At 48.6% G+C, this 18,593-nt stretch overlaps 2 protein-coding genes across 5 annotated transcripts in view; both read right to left on the bottom strand.

Moving 5' to 3' along the window:
• Positions 1-538: 538 nt before the first annotated feature.
• LOC105560451 (leucine-rich repeat-containing protein 24) lies at positions 539-4,557 on the bottom strand. Its single transcript, XM_012009585.1, has one exon. It carries the CDS (start codon positions 4,447-4,449, stop codon positions 2,449-2,451), a length of 2,001 nt encoding a protein of 666 aa, XP_011864975.1. The 5' UTR covers positions 4,450-4,557; the 3' UTR covers positions 539-2,448.
• A 3,946-nt stretch (positions 4,558-8,503) lies between these two features.
• LOC105560450 (carbonic anhydrase-related protein 10) overlaps positions 8,504-18,593 on the bottom strand; it is a 10,870-nt gene continuing 780 nt past the window's right edge. Inside the window, exons 1-10 of one of the 4 annotated variants that reach the window (XM_012009584.1) lie at positions 17,983-18,160; positions 15,038-15,149; positions 13,596-13,646; positions 13,189-13,517; positions 12,856-12,951; positions 12,696-12,762; positions 11,767-11,921; positions 9,376-9,504; positions 9,254-9,299; positions 8,504-9,018 (exon numbers count right to left, since the gene is read on the bottom strand). In XM_012009584.1, coding sequence (XP_011864974.1) covers positions 9,002-9,018; positions 9,254-9,299; positions 9,376-9,504; positions 11,767-11,921; positions 12,696-12,762; positions 12,856-12,951; positions 13,189-13,517; positions 13,596-13,646; positions 15,038-15,101 — 954 coding nt within the window. In that variant the 5' untranslated portion in view covers positions 15,102-15,149; positions 17,983-18,160 and the 3' untranslated portion in view covers positions 8,504-9,001. Of the gene's footprint in view, positions 9,019-9,253; positions 9,300-9,375; positions 9,505-11,766; positions 11,922-12,695; positions 12,763-12,855; positions 12,952-13,188; positions 13,518-13,595; positions 14,167-15,037; positions 16,270-17,982; positions 18,161-18,593 lie in introns of those variants that run through there. The other 3 variants (XM_012009583.1, XM_012009582.1, XM_012009581.1) reach the window with 3 other exon arrangements.

Raw genomic sequence — 18,593 nt, 5'->3', positions numbered from 1 at the left:
GCCAATTATATTACAGGTAAAATCTTACAGGAAAAGAACAATCCTCGTAGTTTCGTTTTATTGTTAGCGTATAAATTGGGTACAGAAAAACAATGCCATTGTTCCAATTTTCAATACTTCCGTTGATTTTCCCCTCTGGAAAAAAAAAATTGCAATTTACACGCCGATGAATGTGTTATAATCGAATTAGACTGCGAACATAATGCCATACATCATTTTCGCACCAAGTGTGCAACGAACGTAATAAGACAATACACAACAGTGACTCGATGTATGTAAAATTCAATGATTTTATTAATTGACAAAGTGTTCATAATGAATATTTCCGTGTGGTGACGCGCCGGCGTGCGGGCGCGATTCACAACGTCCGGGTCGCGCGCGGTGTACACGAATGCCGTGATGTAATAACAAATATGTACACACGTAGAGAATACGTAACAAACTAGTGATACACTTTGGAGAATGAATGGAAGGGAAGATAATGGGGGGGACGCGGCCGGTTTCGCACGCGCTAACTCGAAGGTCCGCTCGTCTTCGAAGGAGTAGTTGTGAAATATGTATATACAAACGGTCGCTCCCCTCGCCTCGGGTTATTGTTAGCAGACTAGAAGAGACTTAGGTCTAGGAGGTTCCTCACGCACCCGGTCCATCATTCACGCGCATTCATTGTGGGCGCAAGCGGCCGCGAGCAGCTGGCCGGACAAGCGAGCAAGGCAGGCAGACAAGCATAGACAGACAGATATTCGATAGGTCGGACAATCGTGGCCCGATATCAGCCACCCTCTTCTCGATCGAACGCTCCGTATACTAATCTCGGTGACACGCCGACCGCGACACGGTGAGATATCGATTTTCTCTCCCTGGTGCTCTCTCTCTCTCTCTCTCGCTCTCTTCGCACATTTGCGCTGCACGGGAAGAACCACGTCGACTTATACCGCACCCGCGGGAGATGTCTAATCACGACTACATTCTCGTCGTGATCCCGAGGGGTGTCCGGCTACCCGCCGATAACTACCTACTCGTGCGATCTGCGAAGTGGCCACCAAAAATGGGCGCTGTCCATTCAGCAATTGAAATTAACAAGAGGGATCGTCATTTCTGCTTTCTATTTAATCCACGTCGAGGACACGAATCGGACCGCAACTGATTTTGTTGGTGAAGACGAAGGGGGGGAAAAAAGGACTATAAAAATAAAAGATCTTTCACAACGCAGAAGACGCTAGAGGGCTGCAGAATGAGGAAAAAGCAACTAATTTGAAAATAATATCGTCATCGCAATCGTCATCACGACTACTGCTACCAATAATCGCATTACTGAAGCAGATCATTTCCATTTAAATGTCAAGCAATCCTAAAGTTTGTTAAATTACAAAATCCAAAATAAATATTAAAATATGCAAATACAAAAGTTGTATTTACATTCCAGTAGAAATTAAAAGTATAATTGTATTTCAAGTACAATTGGAATTATAAAGCAATTTGCTTTTATGCATTTTTTACTAATTGTATAATTATATCGTAAAATTTTCTGCATTTTTAAGTTGGTCAAAATTGTATACATATATAATTTACGCTCTAATTTCCACGCGCGATAACTCGTTCCATTTATATTATTAACGCTAAAAAGTCGAGACAAATGTGAATGGAAAACACCCATTGCACACCGACGTATGTTGACCATTTCGAAATTGTTTACATACTTCTCGTCAATGTATAATGAAATACTTGAGAAAAATTCACTTAGAGATACGCTATACTCATTATATTTTTCTTAAACGCAGTACGGAAGTCCAGAAGGTGATGAAAAAATATCAAAGACACTTTTACGATGTCTTTTAAACATTCAAGTTATCTGCATTTGATTAGTCCTCAAATCGTTGATTGAGTTTTAATATCGTCTTTTATATAACAAATAGAGATTAGGTGCACAAAAGGCGACGCAATGCTCGACATTTAATGATAAAACTTTTAACCGCTAAAAGATTATGTAACTTATCTTCGTAAACAAATGATATTTAGAAATTTTTGATTTGATAAATGGCAGTCTAGAGTTGCGATCGATATTTTGAGGCTGCAAAAAGTCTTCAATGTCCACGATGACCCAGGTGGAAGACGCGTAACGCCGGGATAAAAACTCTTCAATGCGACGTCACTATCAAAGTTGCGACGCGTGAGTAATTCGACAGGTCTTTGAAACTCCACCGAGGAGCGTATACGGATCACTCGTCCGAAGCGATCGCGCGCGTTCTCGAGGAGTCGATCCATGAGCCATATATCCCTGACGCGGTGAATATTACCGCGCGCTAATTGTTGTTATCCAATAATACCCGGCCGATAATGGATGCTCCGCAGAATATTGGGATAACGCCATTAGCGGAATATTAGCGATTACGAAATCAGTATCGCGCGACAATACGGATCGGCATGTGGGGGAGGGGAATCGCTATTTTATAGGGAAACGAACTCGTGCGGCGGTTGAATGATCCGCGGCGGCGGCGGCGGCGAAAGCCGCAGGTCCATGTCCGTCAGCGAGAACGCGGAACTGCCGTTCGCCGTGATGCGCGGCCCCATATTGTCGTAAGGCGAGCCGACGGCGACCTCGGCGGAGCGCAGGGCCCGGCGTGGCAGCGTGGCGAAGCTAGAAACGTTGATCGCCGCTGCCGGCGGCAAGGCCGCGGCCTTGTCGGCCGTGGCGCCGCTGACCGCGTGGACGGGGATGTCGAGGAGGTCTGGGTAGCAGCGCTCCGACGACGCGTCCTGCGGCAGTGAGACGGAGATGAAGATGTTGCCGAAGATCCCGGCCGGCAGTACGCCGGTGGTGAATTCCGGCGGCGGGGGCGGAAATACACCGGCTGCGGCGGCGCAAGGGACCGTGCGAATGGCGTTCACCGTGCTGTCCGCGGGTCGCAGCCGCTCGACGGTGACCGCGGCCGCGGCCATGGGGTCGCAAATCGAGCCGCGCTCCGCCAGCTCGAGGTCACCGGTGCTGCACGCCTCGCCGAGGCTGCCGTGGCCGCTGCCGCGGTCGTTGCTGTTGCCGGGTGTCGTCGTGGTCACGGACAGGTCCAGCAGCTTCTTCTCCTGGTCGCCGAAACTGCCGCTGCCCTGCAGCTTCACTTTCTCGCGTTTGCGCTGCCGTCGGCTCCCGCCGCACAAACAGAGGACCAGCAACACGGCCGAGATGGAAGCGCACGCGGCGACCGCGCCGCCTCCGGCCAGACTTACCCAGAGCAGCCAGTTGTCGCTCTGGGAGAGAGTCGGGGCCGTGAAGACGCGCGGTATGGTCACGCTGACCGTGTCTCGCGCGAGGCCGGCGATGTTCTTCGCAAAACAGGCGTATTCGCCGGCGTCGCTCTCGGTGGCATTGTAAACAGTCAGATTGCTCCATCGGTCCGCGACGGTTTTCGACGCCGACTTGTCGTTGGTCGCCTCGGACATTGTGTAGACAACGAGGGTCCCCATGTAGGGTTGATCAGTCGATTTCGTAGCATTGACCGGCCCACCGTTCAATTGCCACCAAACCTCTGGCTCGGGATCGCCGCTCGCCCGACACGCCAGGCTGAGATTACCATTGGTCTCCTCCTGTATGCTGCTCGCTAGAACGAACACCTTTGGCTCGCAGGCGAATTCCGTAGGTTTCACGTCCTCCCATCTGCGGCCTTCCAGCTTCGGCGGACCTGTACAGATTTGTGGCGCGGAGTACAGCTTGCTGGGCGCTTCGGGGATAAGCCAGGTGCGAAAATCCCGCAGTCTGCAGTCGCATCTCCATCGATTGCCGTCCAGCGTCAAGGTTTTCAGCCGGGACAATCCGGATATCACCGAGGCCTCCAAATACTCGAGCTCGTTGATGTCCAACTTTAAGAATTCCAAACCGGTCAGCCGGGCAAAAGCCTGTCCGTGTACCTCGGTTAAAGAGCACCGCTGCAGCTCCAAATTCCGCAGATGCTGCAACACGGGAAACTGTAGGTTACGCAGAGTACCGAGCGGATTCCCGCTGAGTATCAGAATGCGCAGGCGCTCGTTCCCGAGGAACGTATCCGGCTCCAAGGTCTTCACGTGATTGTCCGACAGATCGATCTCGATGAGTATCCTCATGTCTTTGAAGGAGTCCGCGTGGATACTGTGGATGCCGGCGTTGCGCAGAAATACCCGCTGCAGGTTCACCAGGCCGGCCAGTTTGAATATCTCCGCCTGGAGAGCGGGTATCTTGTTGCCGGACAGGTCGAGCACTTGCATGTCCGGGTCGAGGGACGCCGGCAGCGACGTCAGGCCGGCGTCCGGGCACAGAGCGGACTTCTTGCCGGAGGTCCACTTGCATCGGCACACCGCGGGACAGTCGGTCCAGTCCGGGAAGGCGGCCGCCCGTGTCAGCAAGGCGAAGCACCCCGTTAAGAGGAAGAGGGCGAGTAGTATGCGCCCTCCTAGAGGGTGAGGCCTTGTCACTAACATAACACCGTCCTTTTATCGGTGTCTACCCGATGTCTGCTGATCCCGTCCGATCCTCTTCTCGCCTCGAGGCGAGAACAGGCAGCTGGCTCCACCGCAACAGAGCGGCGGCGGCGACGACGACGACGACGACGACGACGGTGACGGCAACTTGACACTTGTTTGTTTCACTGGCGACCTGCGAAACAAAGGCTCCGCGTCAGCGTATCGCCTCGTAATCGATTGTTTGTGTACCCGATACTTTGCGGTTGTCGCGACACCTCATCAAAGATTCGCGCTCGCGTCGCAACGAATTTATCGTCCTCGGCAACCGTTCACACAGTCGAACGGAAGAAGAGTCTGTACGAAAGAAGAGGCGAGTGCGAACTGCCGTCACTACCGGAAAATAGGAATTTAATATAGGCGGAAGAATAGAACGTCGGCGTACAAAAGATGTCGCGCATAAAAGGAGAAGTATTACATTGCTGGAATAACAGATCGCTCGCGACGGATTAGAGGAGAATCGTTTCCGCGCCGGGAAAGAGCTAATACGAAACGATCGTTCATCACGATCTTCGATTTCCAGCGAATCTATAATATGACGAATTTCATATGCCAGAGTTATATATATATCTTTACGCGAAGGTCCGTGGCTGTTTAAGGCCGGTCCTAAAATAGCAGCAAGTTGCAAGCCGCAAGAAATCGGCCAATGACAGTCGATCATTCTTCTCATAGTTGACTGTGATCGGTCGATTTCTTGCGTTGCGACTTAGCATCTTGCGTAAAGCTTCTTCTACAACGGACGCAAAACGCAAGACGCCAGGCGCAAAACGCAAGACTGTCACTGGCCGATTTTTTGCGTCGCGGCTTAGCCTCTTTGCGTTTTGCGTCCGTTGTAGAAATAAGCTGAGAACGGATGACGCGATGGGTATGCGTGGGAAAGTCGCGCGAGCCTCGAACAAGGTAAACGGAAGAAAAGGGTGAAGACGGAATTGTGGGCGGCAAGTTTCTCGGTCTTACTCGAGGGTCTCGTTTCTGGCCGTCTAAGCGTGCCGTCCGCGACACCGAATGAGGCCGTCATGCTCGCGTGGACGCTTCCATTGTTTCCCTCGGGAGTATTTATTTCGCAAACCAGTTCTCCGGGTTCCGTCGCACCAGCAGCATTGTCAGCGACTTCTCAGATCTCATCCTGATTAAGTGAGCGCCATAAGCGCGCGCGCGCGGGCGAATCTTAAGCCGCAGCCAGCCGCTCTCCTTTATAACCGCCGCCGCGACTTAATCTGGAAGGAGATTACGAAGCCTTGTGTAAATGATATTTTCAACGTTATCGCCGCGGCGTCAGTGGAATACTTACTCTCGCGCGGGAAGTAATCCGGGACGAGTCTCCCGCTCGGTCTCACCCGCGACGCGACGATCGCACGAAGCTGTTTATTTAATATGCGGCTCACACAAGTGGGGTCGAAATCAGAAAGAGAGCGCGCGTAACAAACTATCGATTATGCGACCGATATGAATTTAAAATCCCGCCTCGGCGCTACCTCTATGCGGTCAGCATATTAATCACCGACGGAATATGCCTGTCTCGCCATATTAATTGCTGAATCCGCTAACGGTGCTACTAATAGCCCCCTCCCCCCCCCCTCTCCCCGTCCTCCGCGCCCCGCTCTCCACCTCGTCGGCGCGCGTCGTAATCCACACCAGGCGGCTTTACTACACTTATCATAAATTAATCGCGAAGAAGCGCCCGCGGTATCGCGATTAGCTCTTTCGTGGAACACGAGCCCGCCGAGCCGCGGCGAAGAGTAGGTCGGTGTCGCCTTTCCGCTGGCTTCCGCAGGCAGGCGCGGAATATGACACGACCGTGGCGTAATTGAGTTGGGCGAAAGTTTCCCGTCGAATTGGCGGCGGGCAGTGGCGGGTAGTTTCAGTTTACCAGAGTCCATCCAGCCCGTCAACGTCGCCGCGACGCGGCCCGTTCGCGATCGGCGAACTTGGCCGATCAACCGGGATCCCCCTCGGCCCTCCCCCCCCTCGACGACCCTCTGGCCCCCTTCCTCCCCCGGCGTTGGCCGATCTTCGGCTGACCTGGCGAACGCGACGTCGGTCGGCCATCAACCGCAGGCCCTCATCAGTTTGCCTCAAACATGTAAACTCGCCCTCGTGAACGCGAATTAGCGCATGTAACAGGGCGAAAAAGATTCCCGCGGACGCGTTTAACCAATCACGGGACCGCTTACAGCCTCCCGCCGACCTTAAAGACGAGCGTACACTGTGTCTCACACCCTCGGAATTCCGACTTCATGTCGCGCAGTCGTTCTTCCCGCGGCTTTCCGCCTCTCGGTCCAGCGGCTCTGTTCCTCGCACGAGCCCCGCTCGATCGCCCACCGAGGAGGGATCGATCGGCAGCGAGCGACGATCCTCGCGCGGCCGGGGACGCGATTGTTTCGCGGCGTCGGAACTCCCGCGGGCGAGACGGAGGAGAGCGCGAACGCGCTCCGCCGTTTCTTTCCTCCCACGTTAACAAATGGCGATGCGTCCCGACGTCGCTCGCACGCACTCGCCACGCGTATCCTCACCTCCGCCGTGAACTTCCCCGTATTCGCTCTCACGGGAGGACACCCCCCACCTGCGCCATGAGGTCGTCGACTGACATCGATGTCCTCCAACGCTCTCCTCTACTCGCCGATCAATTAATCTCCGTACCGGCGGAGCCTCGGCGGCAACGGGATGCAACCCGCACAAGTCGCTCTGGTCAGACTCGATCTCCGCCGGACTGCGCGGGGGACGTGACGAGGGTGAGATCGCGCGGAGATCGTTCCATCATCGGAGCCCCTCATCCCTCGGCCTCCGGAGGGAACGGTCCTGGGGTGAGAGACACTCCACACACCGATCGGACGGTCGCGAGAAACGCGCCGGCACCCAAATCCAGGCCGGGTGCCCCTCGACTCCACGCTCCCGGTCACTTCTCTTCCCCTGCGTCTTTCGACGATCGGCCGCGGAGAGCCGCAGATTTGCCGCAGCGGCCACCGACACGACGGATCTGTATCCGCGTACCCGTCCCTCTCTCGCGCACGCGGCGCCCTCTCCTCCGCGCCCTCCGCCCTCCACCCCCGCGTTTACCCTTTTCCCCTCCACGAACCTTCCCACTTTCCGTCCCCCCCCCCTCTCTCTCTCTCTCTCTCTCTCGCGCGCGCGCGCGCTCGCTTTTCCTCTTGCTCCCTCAGTACACCCCCGTTGTGTGCCGTTCACCCTTTCCGGTTCCCTAGTCGCATAACTGTTTGCGGGCAGCACCATCGAATTCTGGGTAGCGGTTCGATGATAGTATTATCCTCCCTCTCCTATATTCAATTCCCTTCCCACTTGGCCCTTCAACATTCTTTGAGACCCTTCTTTCGGTACGCCTCGGTCTCTCGCGAGGCCAAGGATTCCGCCGAGATCACTTCGCGTACCTCGGCGGATCGGTCGGAACAAGGACACGGGGCGACGGAAGCGCGACAGCGCGGAATCCGCTGGAAACTGATAATGGTCTCTGGCTGGTGCAGGCGCAGCTACTTCGTTCAAGAGAGATCGATTTTCCCTTCGGACCGCCGCGATGTTGAGGCCACGTTTGAACGTCGAGCTGGGATTAACCGGGTTCTGCCCGCGGATTCTGCGTTATCGACTAGGCGCACTCACGATACCCCAGTTCGGATCTCTGCGAACTTTAACTTCGGCCTGGCCTATCAGTAGCATCACTTTGCGAATAGCGCCCAAGTTACAGTATCGAAGATATTGATCGAAGATAGACGATTAGACAGCTATTGTTTAGGTAACAAAATTCACGAGGAGAGTAAGGAGAATCGATGACAGAATAGGAAATGGACGCTAATTAGAGATACTGCAGGAACTCATCAAAGTGCGACTCGGCCTGCGCTTCCGAGCTTTTATTACAAAACAGTGCCAGGTCGATCGATAGCTGTCATTTAGACAACAGATTTTGCGACGGGGATAGAAAGAATCGATTTCCTCACAGGATGAGACGGCTAATTGGTGAACGGAGGAAAAATCAAGCAAAGGCGCCGGTAAACGTCTCGTTCTCTGCATTTTTTCAAGCTTTTATTACAAGAATATAGTATAAACTTTTGCTCGCGATAGCGCTCTCCGTTGCGCGTGAATTTTTATACATATAATTGCATCTCTCAACCCCTCGCGCAGGCCACGATAGTCTTAGCTTTTTTCGATAGTTTACCGATATTTATATATATATATATATATAATAATAGATCTTACGATTAGCTTATCTCGTCTAACTTGTAATCTATAGGTATATTTGGTTTTTCTTCTTCTGATTTAACTGGAAACATACTTGGCAATTCACGTCTAATAAGTACAACGAAGCATTTTTTTTAAATCTCGACCTTAACACGTGGGCATCGTCGGTCGTCCTCTTCGCGATCTATCTGCCGTAATTTTTTTTGTGACCCGGCGTCACCCGCCTGTAATTGATATGTCAATTTTTTCCTTACAGCGTAGTTCCAGCTCGTTCCGGGGAGAAGCGTAGTTACTGCGAATGTCGATCTCACGGCAGTGCTGGGTATTATTTCCAGCTATTGGCTAAAAAGGCAGACAATAAAATGATTTTTAAAGCAATCAGAGAAGTAGTGTGCTTGCTTATAGTTGCTTATAAGTTGCGACAGCTCCTAGGCCAAAAAAAAAATGTATAGCGATAATCCAGTGAAGAGTCTCACAACTTAAAAACGAAGAAGAAAATTGTGGACAATTTTTAAAAGGTGCACATCGACTCTATTTTAAGTCTGTCTAAGAGCGTGTAATTGATTTGCTTTCATACCTTTGTAATATATGTCCCTGTTCATTGTTGGACAATTCTTCGGACCCTAAACACACGGTATAAAAATTAGCGCATTTATTCACGTCACGGAGGAGATACGGATTGTGCTATTTATGACGCACCTGAACATTGAAATCAATGTTCGTCCGCACAGGACGATGATGAAGGGGTTGCGGTGGTCTAAAATTGTTCGCAAGTGGTGCGTTTGGCTGCTTTTCGTCCCCTTGCATTAACTGTCTCAAAGCGTGCAGCTGCAAAAATTATGAAAACAGGAATTACATAAAATGTAATATAAATAATGCGGAGTTTAATATTTTTGTCGTTTTTCTGCCAGTGCGTTTGGAGTGTAAGCAAGGAATACTGTAAAATAATTTAAATTAAACAGAGGAGTGGTGTAATATTTGGAGATAAATAAAATACAATTTTATTTACACGAAAGAACTGTGCGTAACGACGCGTGGTTGTTTCTTTTCGTATTTATGATCACTGCCCTCACGGAAAAATATATATTTCATTATATACAGGGTGTCTCATTTTAAATGATCCACGCAAATATCTCTTCGGGAAAGGGGGTTAGCAAAAATGACTTGAGCAAAAGGTGTTGGGTTTCGAGGGGGACATAAGATGGTGTCATTAATTCGACCTTGAATCGTTGCTTCAAGGTCACGTGAAAGTCATCTTCAACTTTTTAAATGGAACCCCCTATTGTTTATTATACTATCTTATTCTACTAATTGATGTGAACAACTTTTGTCTGAACCATTTTTTATTTGTCTAATACTTTCTGAGATATTCAAGAGAACACTTATAACTTTTTCAATGTTTAACTTATGATATCTCGATAAGTATTTCTTTTTACTTGATTTAGTCTCAGGAATATGCTGTTGCAATCGTGTTCCACTTATTGAACATTTTTGTGTATTGTGCCATACACAAAAATTTTCAGAAACCCAACATCTTTTGCTCAAGTCATTTTTTGCTAACCCCAGTCCCCGAAGAGATATTTGCGTGGATCATTGAAAATGAGACACCCTGTATAAAGAAAAGTAGAAAGGATACATTCGTTTTATATCACTCGTATATGCGTTATAAGAAATATATGCTACTACTATAAATGTAATACCAATAAATTTTTCATATATCATTCATATGTATTAAAAATATATAATAAAATGTATGATATACGTACATTATAATACATAGCTGTGTACATAATTATATACATCTAATGTATGCATTGTATACTCTTTATATTTTATCATATATTTTATATAAAAATATTAAAAGGAATATTACGTTAGGTGTTCTAAGTATCATGAAAATTAGTTTCTCAACGCTCTACCAGCGGAGATCAAATTGATTTCATTTGCCACAACTGTTAGATCTGATTTCTCACCACTTCTTGTATACTGCTGTTGACTGATTTTTAAATACGAGAAAGTGTAACGCGCGATTACCGCCTCGCAGCAGCGAAGAGTGTTATTGCGAAATTATAAAACTGTAATTTAAATATTGTTCATATATTTCACATACATTTTTAGTAGGTTTTTAACAGACATAATATTATATACGATTTTTTAAATAGAATTTTTCTATGCCAAATATATGAAATATATTACCATATATTTTCACCTACTTTTTGAAATACATATTTTTCCGTGGGGGTGGCAAGCCTGACCGTTGCATAAATATTATGCGTAGAAGATAAAATGAAAATCACCCTTAATCCGAATCAACATTCGTCATTAAATAACGCGGTATGAGGTACAAGTGATTTTATTGCCTCGCTAAATGCGATCGACATCAATAATAACATCATTTGCAATTCCGATGGGACGGCTAATTTAAATATGTGATCGATTATCACAAATATTATTATATGTGAGATTGTTTAAGTTATACATCGAAAGCAAATATTTGCCGTTTACTACGCGAGGCTATTTTTTATGAGGTTCCTCAATGAAACTCAATTCGGTTAATAAAGGTCAGCTACTTTATTAACTCCGGGGGAAACTAAGCAGCGACTCGTGGAATTAATTATGTACTCGCCAATATACATGTTTTATGCGTTAAAACGAGATTACTATATTTTAAACATTTTTATAATTGTTACGCTATAAATAATTCATTCATTATTTTTAAAATTAAAATGTCTCCCCTTTAATTTTACGCTTGAAAGAACAAACGGGCGAAATATAAAACGCAGCTTTCCTTTTTTTTCCCCCAGACAGATTCCCGTAAAACCCGTCGAGCGTGATTTATGATAGCATTGCTCCAAGATACGAGCTTAGTAAGTGCCTCATTTCCACCCTTATTTCGCAACTTACTTTAGCTACTACTCGCGCGAGGCACGGCCGGCGTTCCTCGATGTTTCAAAGACTCTGTCCCTACTAATGATCGGAATTGCATAATTGAGTGGGGGAGGCCGCTGCACTTGGCGTCGCGCGCGCGAACGCCTCGAGCGCGGGGGCGTGTGCATGCATTTTATAAGAGCCGGCAGCGGCGATACTTGCCTGCTGCTTGGTGATGTATATAGGCTTGTTGAGGATGATCCATGTGGTGGTCTCGTGACACGCCGGCATCGTGGTGGAGCCGTCGTACGTCATGTAATGCTTCGTGTCCGGCAGAAGTTCGCGCACCCCGAAACGTTTAATTTCCATGGCCTGCCCTGTGCAATTCATACGATCGATAACGTCAACTTCGTTCACGTACACGTATGCATACACGTGCACCGTGCACGCGTGTTACCGCCCGATTGCCGCCCGACGCCGCGGTACACACAGCTGATACGTATATTGTTACGTATCGCTAAAAGTTATCGCTCGCACGCCGCTCGATCGTATTTGCATACGTCAAGGAACTTGCGCTCCCTTAAAGAATGACGGTAATTATCGATTTATCTTCTTTCGAAAAACTTGACGACAATATCCTCCCCCCCTCCTCCTCCCGTGCCAAGTTTTTAGAAAGTTATAACGCATGCCGCCATCAAACTTTCGAAGGTACATCAATCTTGCAACTTTTTCATTCGAATTATATTTTTATCTCGGGACATAAATTTGTTGAATAAAAAAAGAAAAGAAGAAAAGAGTAAGAAACTCGCACACGTGTACGCACATGTATTTCCGTCCTGTATTAATTGTTAATTTGCTGGAAAGGAAATTGTTAATGCGTCGCGTTAAAATGCTATTTGAATGAGGTGCATTCGGCACCGCGCTGCGCAAGACGCGGTATTTTATAAATATTCGGCCGCCGCGCCGTCACGACAGAAATACATGAGGTAATCCAGCATTAGGTCGTTCGATATGCTAATCTCGAACTATGTATGGACACCCTCTGAGAATTTTTAACTCGCGCGGCTAAAATTTGTCAGCTAAAACTGGACGATCCTTCTCCCCCGCGTGGTGCCGCTATATAGCTCGGAATTCATTATTGAATCTCTCACCTCCGTATTTGATTTTATCCAGCTGCTGCGTGAACGTCCTCAGCTCCGGGTTCGAGAGGTCGCCCACCTGGAAAAGGATCGAGACGGCCTATGACGTATCGCTTATTCCGATCTTTATTCGACGCGCGACAAGCGTCTACGGGAGAGATTGGGCATGTACCTGCAAGAGAAGCGACACCGCCACGATCCCCTGCGCCCTGTGCAGGGCGTCCGAGAAGTTGTTGTAGAGCTGCGAGTTGAAGCCGAATATCTGAAGCTGCCGAGAGAACAAAAGGCTTTGAACGCTATTTAGAGACTTAAGATTAAAGAACCTCCCTGTCCTCCCGACAAAACAGCGCTATCCCTTTACTTAACGCATCAACGAGAATGTAATTTGGATTAAATTCCTGATTTTCACAAAACAAGCTTTGAAGCTGGAACTGAAAAGCTCGCGAGGGAACTGTCGGCGCTCTTTAAATATTTGCCTTGGGTCTGTCGCCCCGTCGTTTCGTACCTCGGCGGGGAATGCGTGTCCGTCGACGGTGTGCTCGCTGCCGATGCGATCGTCCGCGCCGAAGTGCAAATGAATCTCGTGAAACTGATAACGATAACTGAGCGGACCGCCGGAGATGTTGACGGGATGGCGGGTGTCGTTCTCCACGGCGAACACGACGCTGTGGCCGGTGTTCGCCAGCACGCCGTTGATTCGGTGCTTGTCCATGTGGAGCGGTTGTAAATTCGGGTCGAAAAGCAGTTGAGTAGGCTCGAGATTGACTGGTGATTGTCTTCGACCTTTGTTACAGAGCCACCATTCCGGGTTGATGAGACCCCAGAAGGCAGGACCTTTGCGAACGAGACATTTTTTGTGTTGACAATGGGAAACGCTATCGACGTCGGTTTTAAAAACGACCGATGGCTTACCGGAGATACCGTCGTACGTCCACCATTCCTCCCAGCTAACGGGTGTCGATTCTGCAAATGTTTCGTTATTAACGAGCGATATAATATCTCTGTGCGAAACCCGATAATTCAGCATAACTTTATGGGAACTGCGTAAATGCATTGTCTCGTGCCGAGGAGGGGCAAAGGACTCTTTGTGCAAATCGAATCGCATTAGGTAAATATGTCGGACTTCATAGTCGTTTCTAATGGCGCGATATTCATCGAAATGATCCAATTTCGTGGAGCGACGAGTTTTCAATCCTTCTTGTACGAAAATAATAGCAGCATTAACTGTTATAAATACGATACGATGTCAGATATTAAATTACACATCTCATAAATCGAACGCAGTTATTTTACTTTAATGCAATATTGTTTAAGATAAAAAAAGGGAGATATTTTTACGGCAGGTGTTAAGAATAAATATGGTACCTGTATATATTATAGCATGACGTCGTGAGAATGCCGAGAATTTTCTTGATTTTGAGATGAGATATCGCGTATTGAAAGATATTGAAAATGAAGTCGCTTGAATTAAACGTTAACGTCACGAGCTGCCACAGACATAAATAATTCACTCAATTGTATTTGCTATGGATTTTAATTTTCAGCATTGAACTAAATATCCAGATTATTAAGACAACAATCTGATGTTTTTCATTTATTAAGGGATCATTCCGCTTTAACGTCCCAAAAGCTGTGCTTATTTTCAACAATTTTTTTCACAGTAAATACACCATACAATGAAATAAGTCTCTTTAGGATTTATTAGGACACTCTCAAATAACGTAAAAAAATGTTTGTCATAATTTAAACAATTTTGTCATTAAGCGTTTTCTACACCGTTCGAATGGCGTGTCAAAAAAGACGCAAGTCCGCTGCGTTGATGACTTTTATCATTCAGGCTTACGGGAAACAAAAACTCAAACCGATTCTTAATCTATATGAGTGTCGCTATGTCCCGAACCTCAATTAAGAATTTTTATTAAAAAATAACAAAACGGTGCGAGTTTGAAAAAATTTTTTTGAAAAGTACTTTCAAAGGGCACCGTTTTGTTATTTTTAGATAAAAATTCTTAATTTAGGTTCGGGACACAGCGACACTCATGTCAGCGGACTCGCATCTTTTTCGACACGCCATTCGAACGGTGTAGTAAACGTTTAATTAAAAAATTGTTTAAATTGTGACAATAATTTTTTTGCGTTATTTAAGAGCGCCCTAGTAAATCCCAAAAAGATTTCTTTCGCTGTATGGTGTATTTACTGTGAAAGAAATTGCTAAAGATAAGCATAGCTTTTCGGCCGTTAAGTGGAATGACCCCTTAATACTGCTGTCGTATCAACGATTTTGTGTCAACTACACTGATCTCGTTGATACAACGTCATTCTTTTTTCCGTGCAGCAACGCTGGACATACAGACCTTTTATCAAAATGACGACAAACACTCCCCAGACACCCAGGAAGACGGAACTGAAGGGGGCCATTCCTAGCGCTGCGCCGTCTTCGTCAATTGGACATCATTCGGCTCGTTTCTGCGACACGGAGAGAAGGAGAACCAGTTGATTCACGGGCTGGGCTCGAAAGTGGCTCGCGTGTCGCGCACCCTCTCACGTGCCTCTCCGAGGCCCGCGGAGGTCGCGACTTTCGCCCTCTCGGGTAACTTCAACGGCCTGAACCACCCACGAGAGACTCCGACGAGCCCGGTAACTTTCGAGGGAGAGAAACTTGACGATCTCACGATAACGTAATTGATCCGTCAACCGCGCCGCCCCTCTCCGAAAAGAGAAAAAAAAGGGAGAGAGAGAGAGAGAGAGAAAGGGAGAGAGAGAGAGAGGAAAATCCGCGAACCCGCCGTCGTCGGGTTCTAATCTAATCGCTCGGGGTCACGCAACGCGACGACTCCGACGCCGACGAACATCGACGTCGAATTTGCATCTACGACGCTCGTTCCGCACGAGAGCGTTATCGCGCGGCACGATAACATCCGCTCGCGGGCGACCCCCGCTCGTGTGAATTCTCGCGTATCGGCGTGCCGTTACATTACAGGCCAGATTGGTCATCCGTTGTCTTCAGCAAAGGACAAAAAAGATCTATTTTTCTTCCCCCCCTCTCTCTCTCTCTCTCCCTCTGTCTTTCTTTCTTGCTCCTCGCGGTACTCTCGCGGAACGCGAGCGACAGAGAAGAGTACGGAGCGGAGGCGTAAGTTGGAGCAAACGCGGGCAAGAAAGAAGAGACAAAATCCGCAGTCATCGTTGTCCGGCGTCGCTTAAACGGGGGCGGGGTTCTCTTCTCGTTCGATCCCCACTCTGGTCCATTCTGGAGTCCACTCCACCCCGGGTTCCTCCACGGCACTCGAGCCGGTGTATTCTTAGGTCAGGGAAAACTCGAGTGCGCGGCTCGCTTCGATCGATCGATCGGATCTCCACACGTCCGTTCACGCGGAGAAGAAGAAGGAGAAAAAAACCAAGAAAAAGAGGAGTCCTGCTGTAGAGAAAGGGAGAGGGGGAGAGGGAGAAGCAGAGAGAGAGAGAGAGAAGGAGAGAGTACGTGCTCTCCGTGCGCTCGTGAATTTCAAAGGGTGGCCACTCTTCGTCGTCGCCGCGTCAGCCGCGCGCGGCTTTCTCTCTTTTTCTTTTCCTCTCCTTCTATCCCTCCCTCCCTCTCTCACTCTCTCTCTCTCTCTCTCTCTCTCTCGCCTTGACTTCGCCGATGTGTCTTCGAGATAGATACTTTTATCGCGCATCGAAACTCGCCGCTGAAATATCTCAAGCCTCCGCGCCCATCGATCGTGCTTCGCACGTAGCCACTTCATCCTGCTTTAGTCGCCTATCGACCGATACAAACGGACTTTCTCCCAAAACGCCAGAAGTTTGTGCTCACTGTTGAATTCTCATGGTTCTCGTCGGGAGTAAATTCAGGGGACGCGCGCACGAGAGGGAAATAGCGATCGTTTCAGATTACATCAATTGGATCAAGTCAAAGTTGAAATGAATAATAAACGGATTCTCTTTGTGGGCTAAATAAATAATATCCCCGTATTATCCTATATTATTATCACATCTGCGATATAAATAGAGAAAGAGAATTAAACTAATCCGAGTTAAAGGTAATCGTATCGATAAAGACTCTCTCTCTCTCTCTCTTTCTCCAATTGCGGCCATTATTTGGCGTTTTTTTTTATTCCAGCAGTAGATCGTATTTTCAATTTTTAAAATGAAACGCTTCAAAAGTGGCAAAGAAACATTCGATACTATGACATTTTTTCGAATTTACTGACCCGGTTCTGCCAAATTAATAATTCAACATTTGCCAGAAAAACGTCGATTGTACTTGGGGAAAATGGATTTTGATCACAATTTAGTCTGTTTTCAGGACAATTACCACGATTGATATACCATAATGATAAAATCGTTGAAAAATAAACTCAAGTCTCGACGGAAATGCAACTGTGGAAAAATGTACACTATCATTTTCCACAATAACCGTTGAAAGCAATGACATTTATACTTATCGTAACATTGCAGTTTTATGCGAACCTTCGCCACTTTGAAAATCAGTTTCGCGGATAAATCTCTCCGTAAGACACGTCACGTTTAACCAGAAAAATATTACACCGCGAGATATCGTTTAATCCAACTTGGTTAATTTAATTATTTACTTCACCGGTGGCACAAAAAATGTCCAATTATCGCTCTACCGTGCGAAATAATTAAGCGCGCTCGCGATGCGTTTCGCAATTAGATTTTATTTAGCGGAGAAAAGGGAATTAACGCGATATTTCGCGAGGCCCGTCGGACCCGCGGGAAGCGATGCGCGTAGGAATCCCGATCGATTTGCCGTATTACCAGAGTGCCGAGCATTCGTCTCTTGTTGCTTCGCGTTTCCAGGCCGAGCGAATGGCCAAACTCAAATTGTTATCACCGCTAATCGATTAATCGAACCGTGTACCCGCCGCTCGGCGAGTCCCTCCGTCCTGAGCAACAAACATTCCATCCGCGCGCTCGGAATCCCAGACAGCGCGGTGTCGGCGAGGACCGCGACGTGGAGTGTCCCGTGCGGCCGCGGAGGAAGAGCCAAGTTTATCAGACGGTCCCCCCTTTCTCACTGGGCCTATCGACCGCCTTCCTTCTTACGTCTCTCGATCGCTTTCCGCTTCGATTGCCACCCTCTCGTAAATCGCAATTCCTTCAGACCTTAATCGGCTTCTGGCTCTTTATACGCTGTACTCTCCGCGCTTTTCCCTCGCACACACATCTCTCTCTCTCTCTCTCTCTCTCTCGCCGTTTACCATTTCCTCATATACCCCGCTTCTACTTGATCGCTTCCACTTACAGCTTCATGCTTCAAATGCTTGTTATCTCATACCTGGATCGTCTTCTGCCTCTCATATCGCGACGCCGTGCGCAGTCACGCGACAACGACACATCCTGACGTTATCCTGTCAGCGGTAACTAAAACCGTCTTCGGCACATTTGACACGGAAGCGAGCTACGGCTACTGATCGAGGATGATTGAGAGACGGGGGAACGGGGGAAAGAGAGAGAAACGTAGAGGATGAGGAAGACAGCGAAGGAGAGTAGGTGCACGCAGGTGCGACGACGGGGGAGGGGGGGGGGCAGACGCGCGCGAATCGATCGCAGGGTCCGCGACGCGAAACGCCGCGACGCGGCGACGAGCGGAGCGGTGCGGCCGAAATTTCGCGTGACGGGAACGCGAAATGTGGAAACGCGACGGCGGCGGCGGCAGCGGCGGCGGCGGCAGCGGCGGCGGCGGCGGCGGCGGCAGCGGCAGCGCGGCGTCTCCCCTGCTGCGGAAATCAATAAGCGGCGATCGCGGAGCGTGTTTCCTCCGTGCCGTCGTCCTGAAACGCTTCCCCGGTCCTCCGGCCGACGAGTCGATCTCGCGCGCGGCGCGAGCCGGCGAGGCTCTACGTTATCATCCCCCGGAGAAAGAGAGAGATGGGCGCCCCCTCCCTC

The sequence above is a fragment of the Vollenhovia emeryi genome, unplaced genomic scaffold (assembly GCF_000949405.1).
Source record: "Vollenhovia emeryi isolate VEMERY1.0 unplaced genomic scaffold, V.emery_V1.0 DF939230.1, whole genome shotgun sequence".
NCBI classification, from domain to species: Eukaryota; Metazoa; Arthropoda; class Insecta; order Hymenoptera; family Formicidae; genus Vollenhovia; species Vollenhovia emeryi.
This window is presented reverse-complemented; position numbering and strand designations above follow the sequence as displayed.

Excerpts from the sequence above, each read along its gene's own strand:
- LOC105560451 (XM_012009585.1), bottom strand. The coding sequence starts at position 4,449 with ATGTTAGTGACAAGGCCTCACCCTCTAGGAGGGCGCATACTACTCGCC.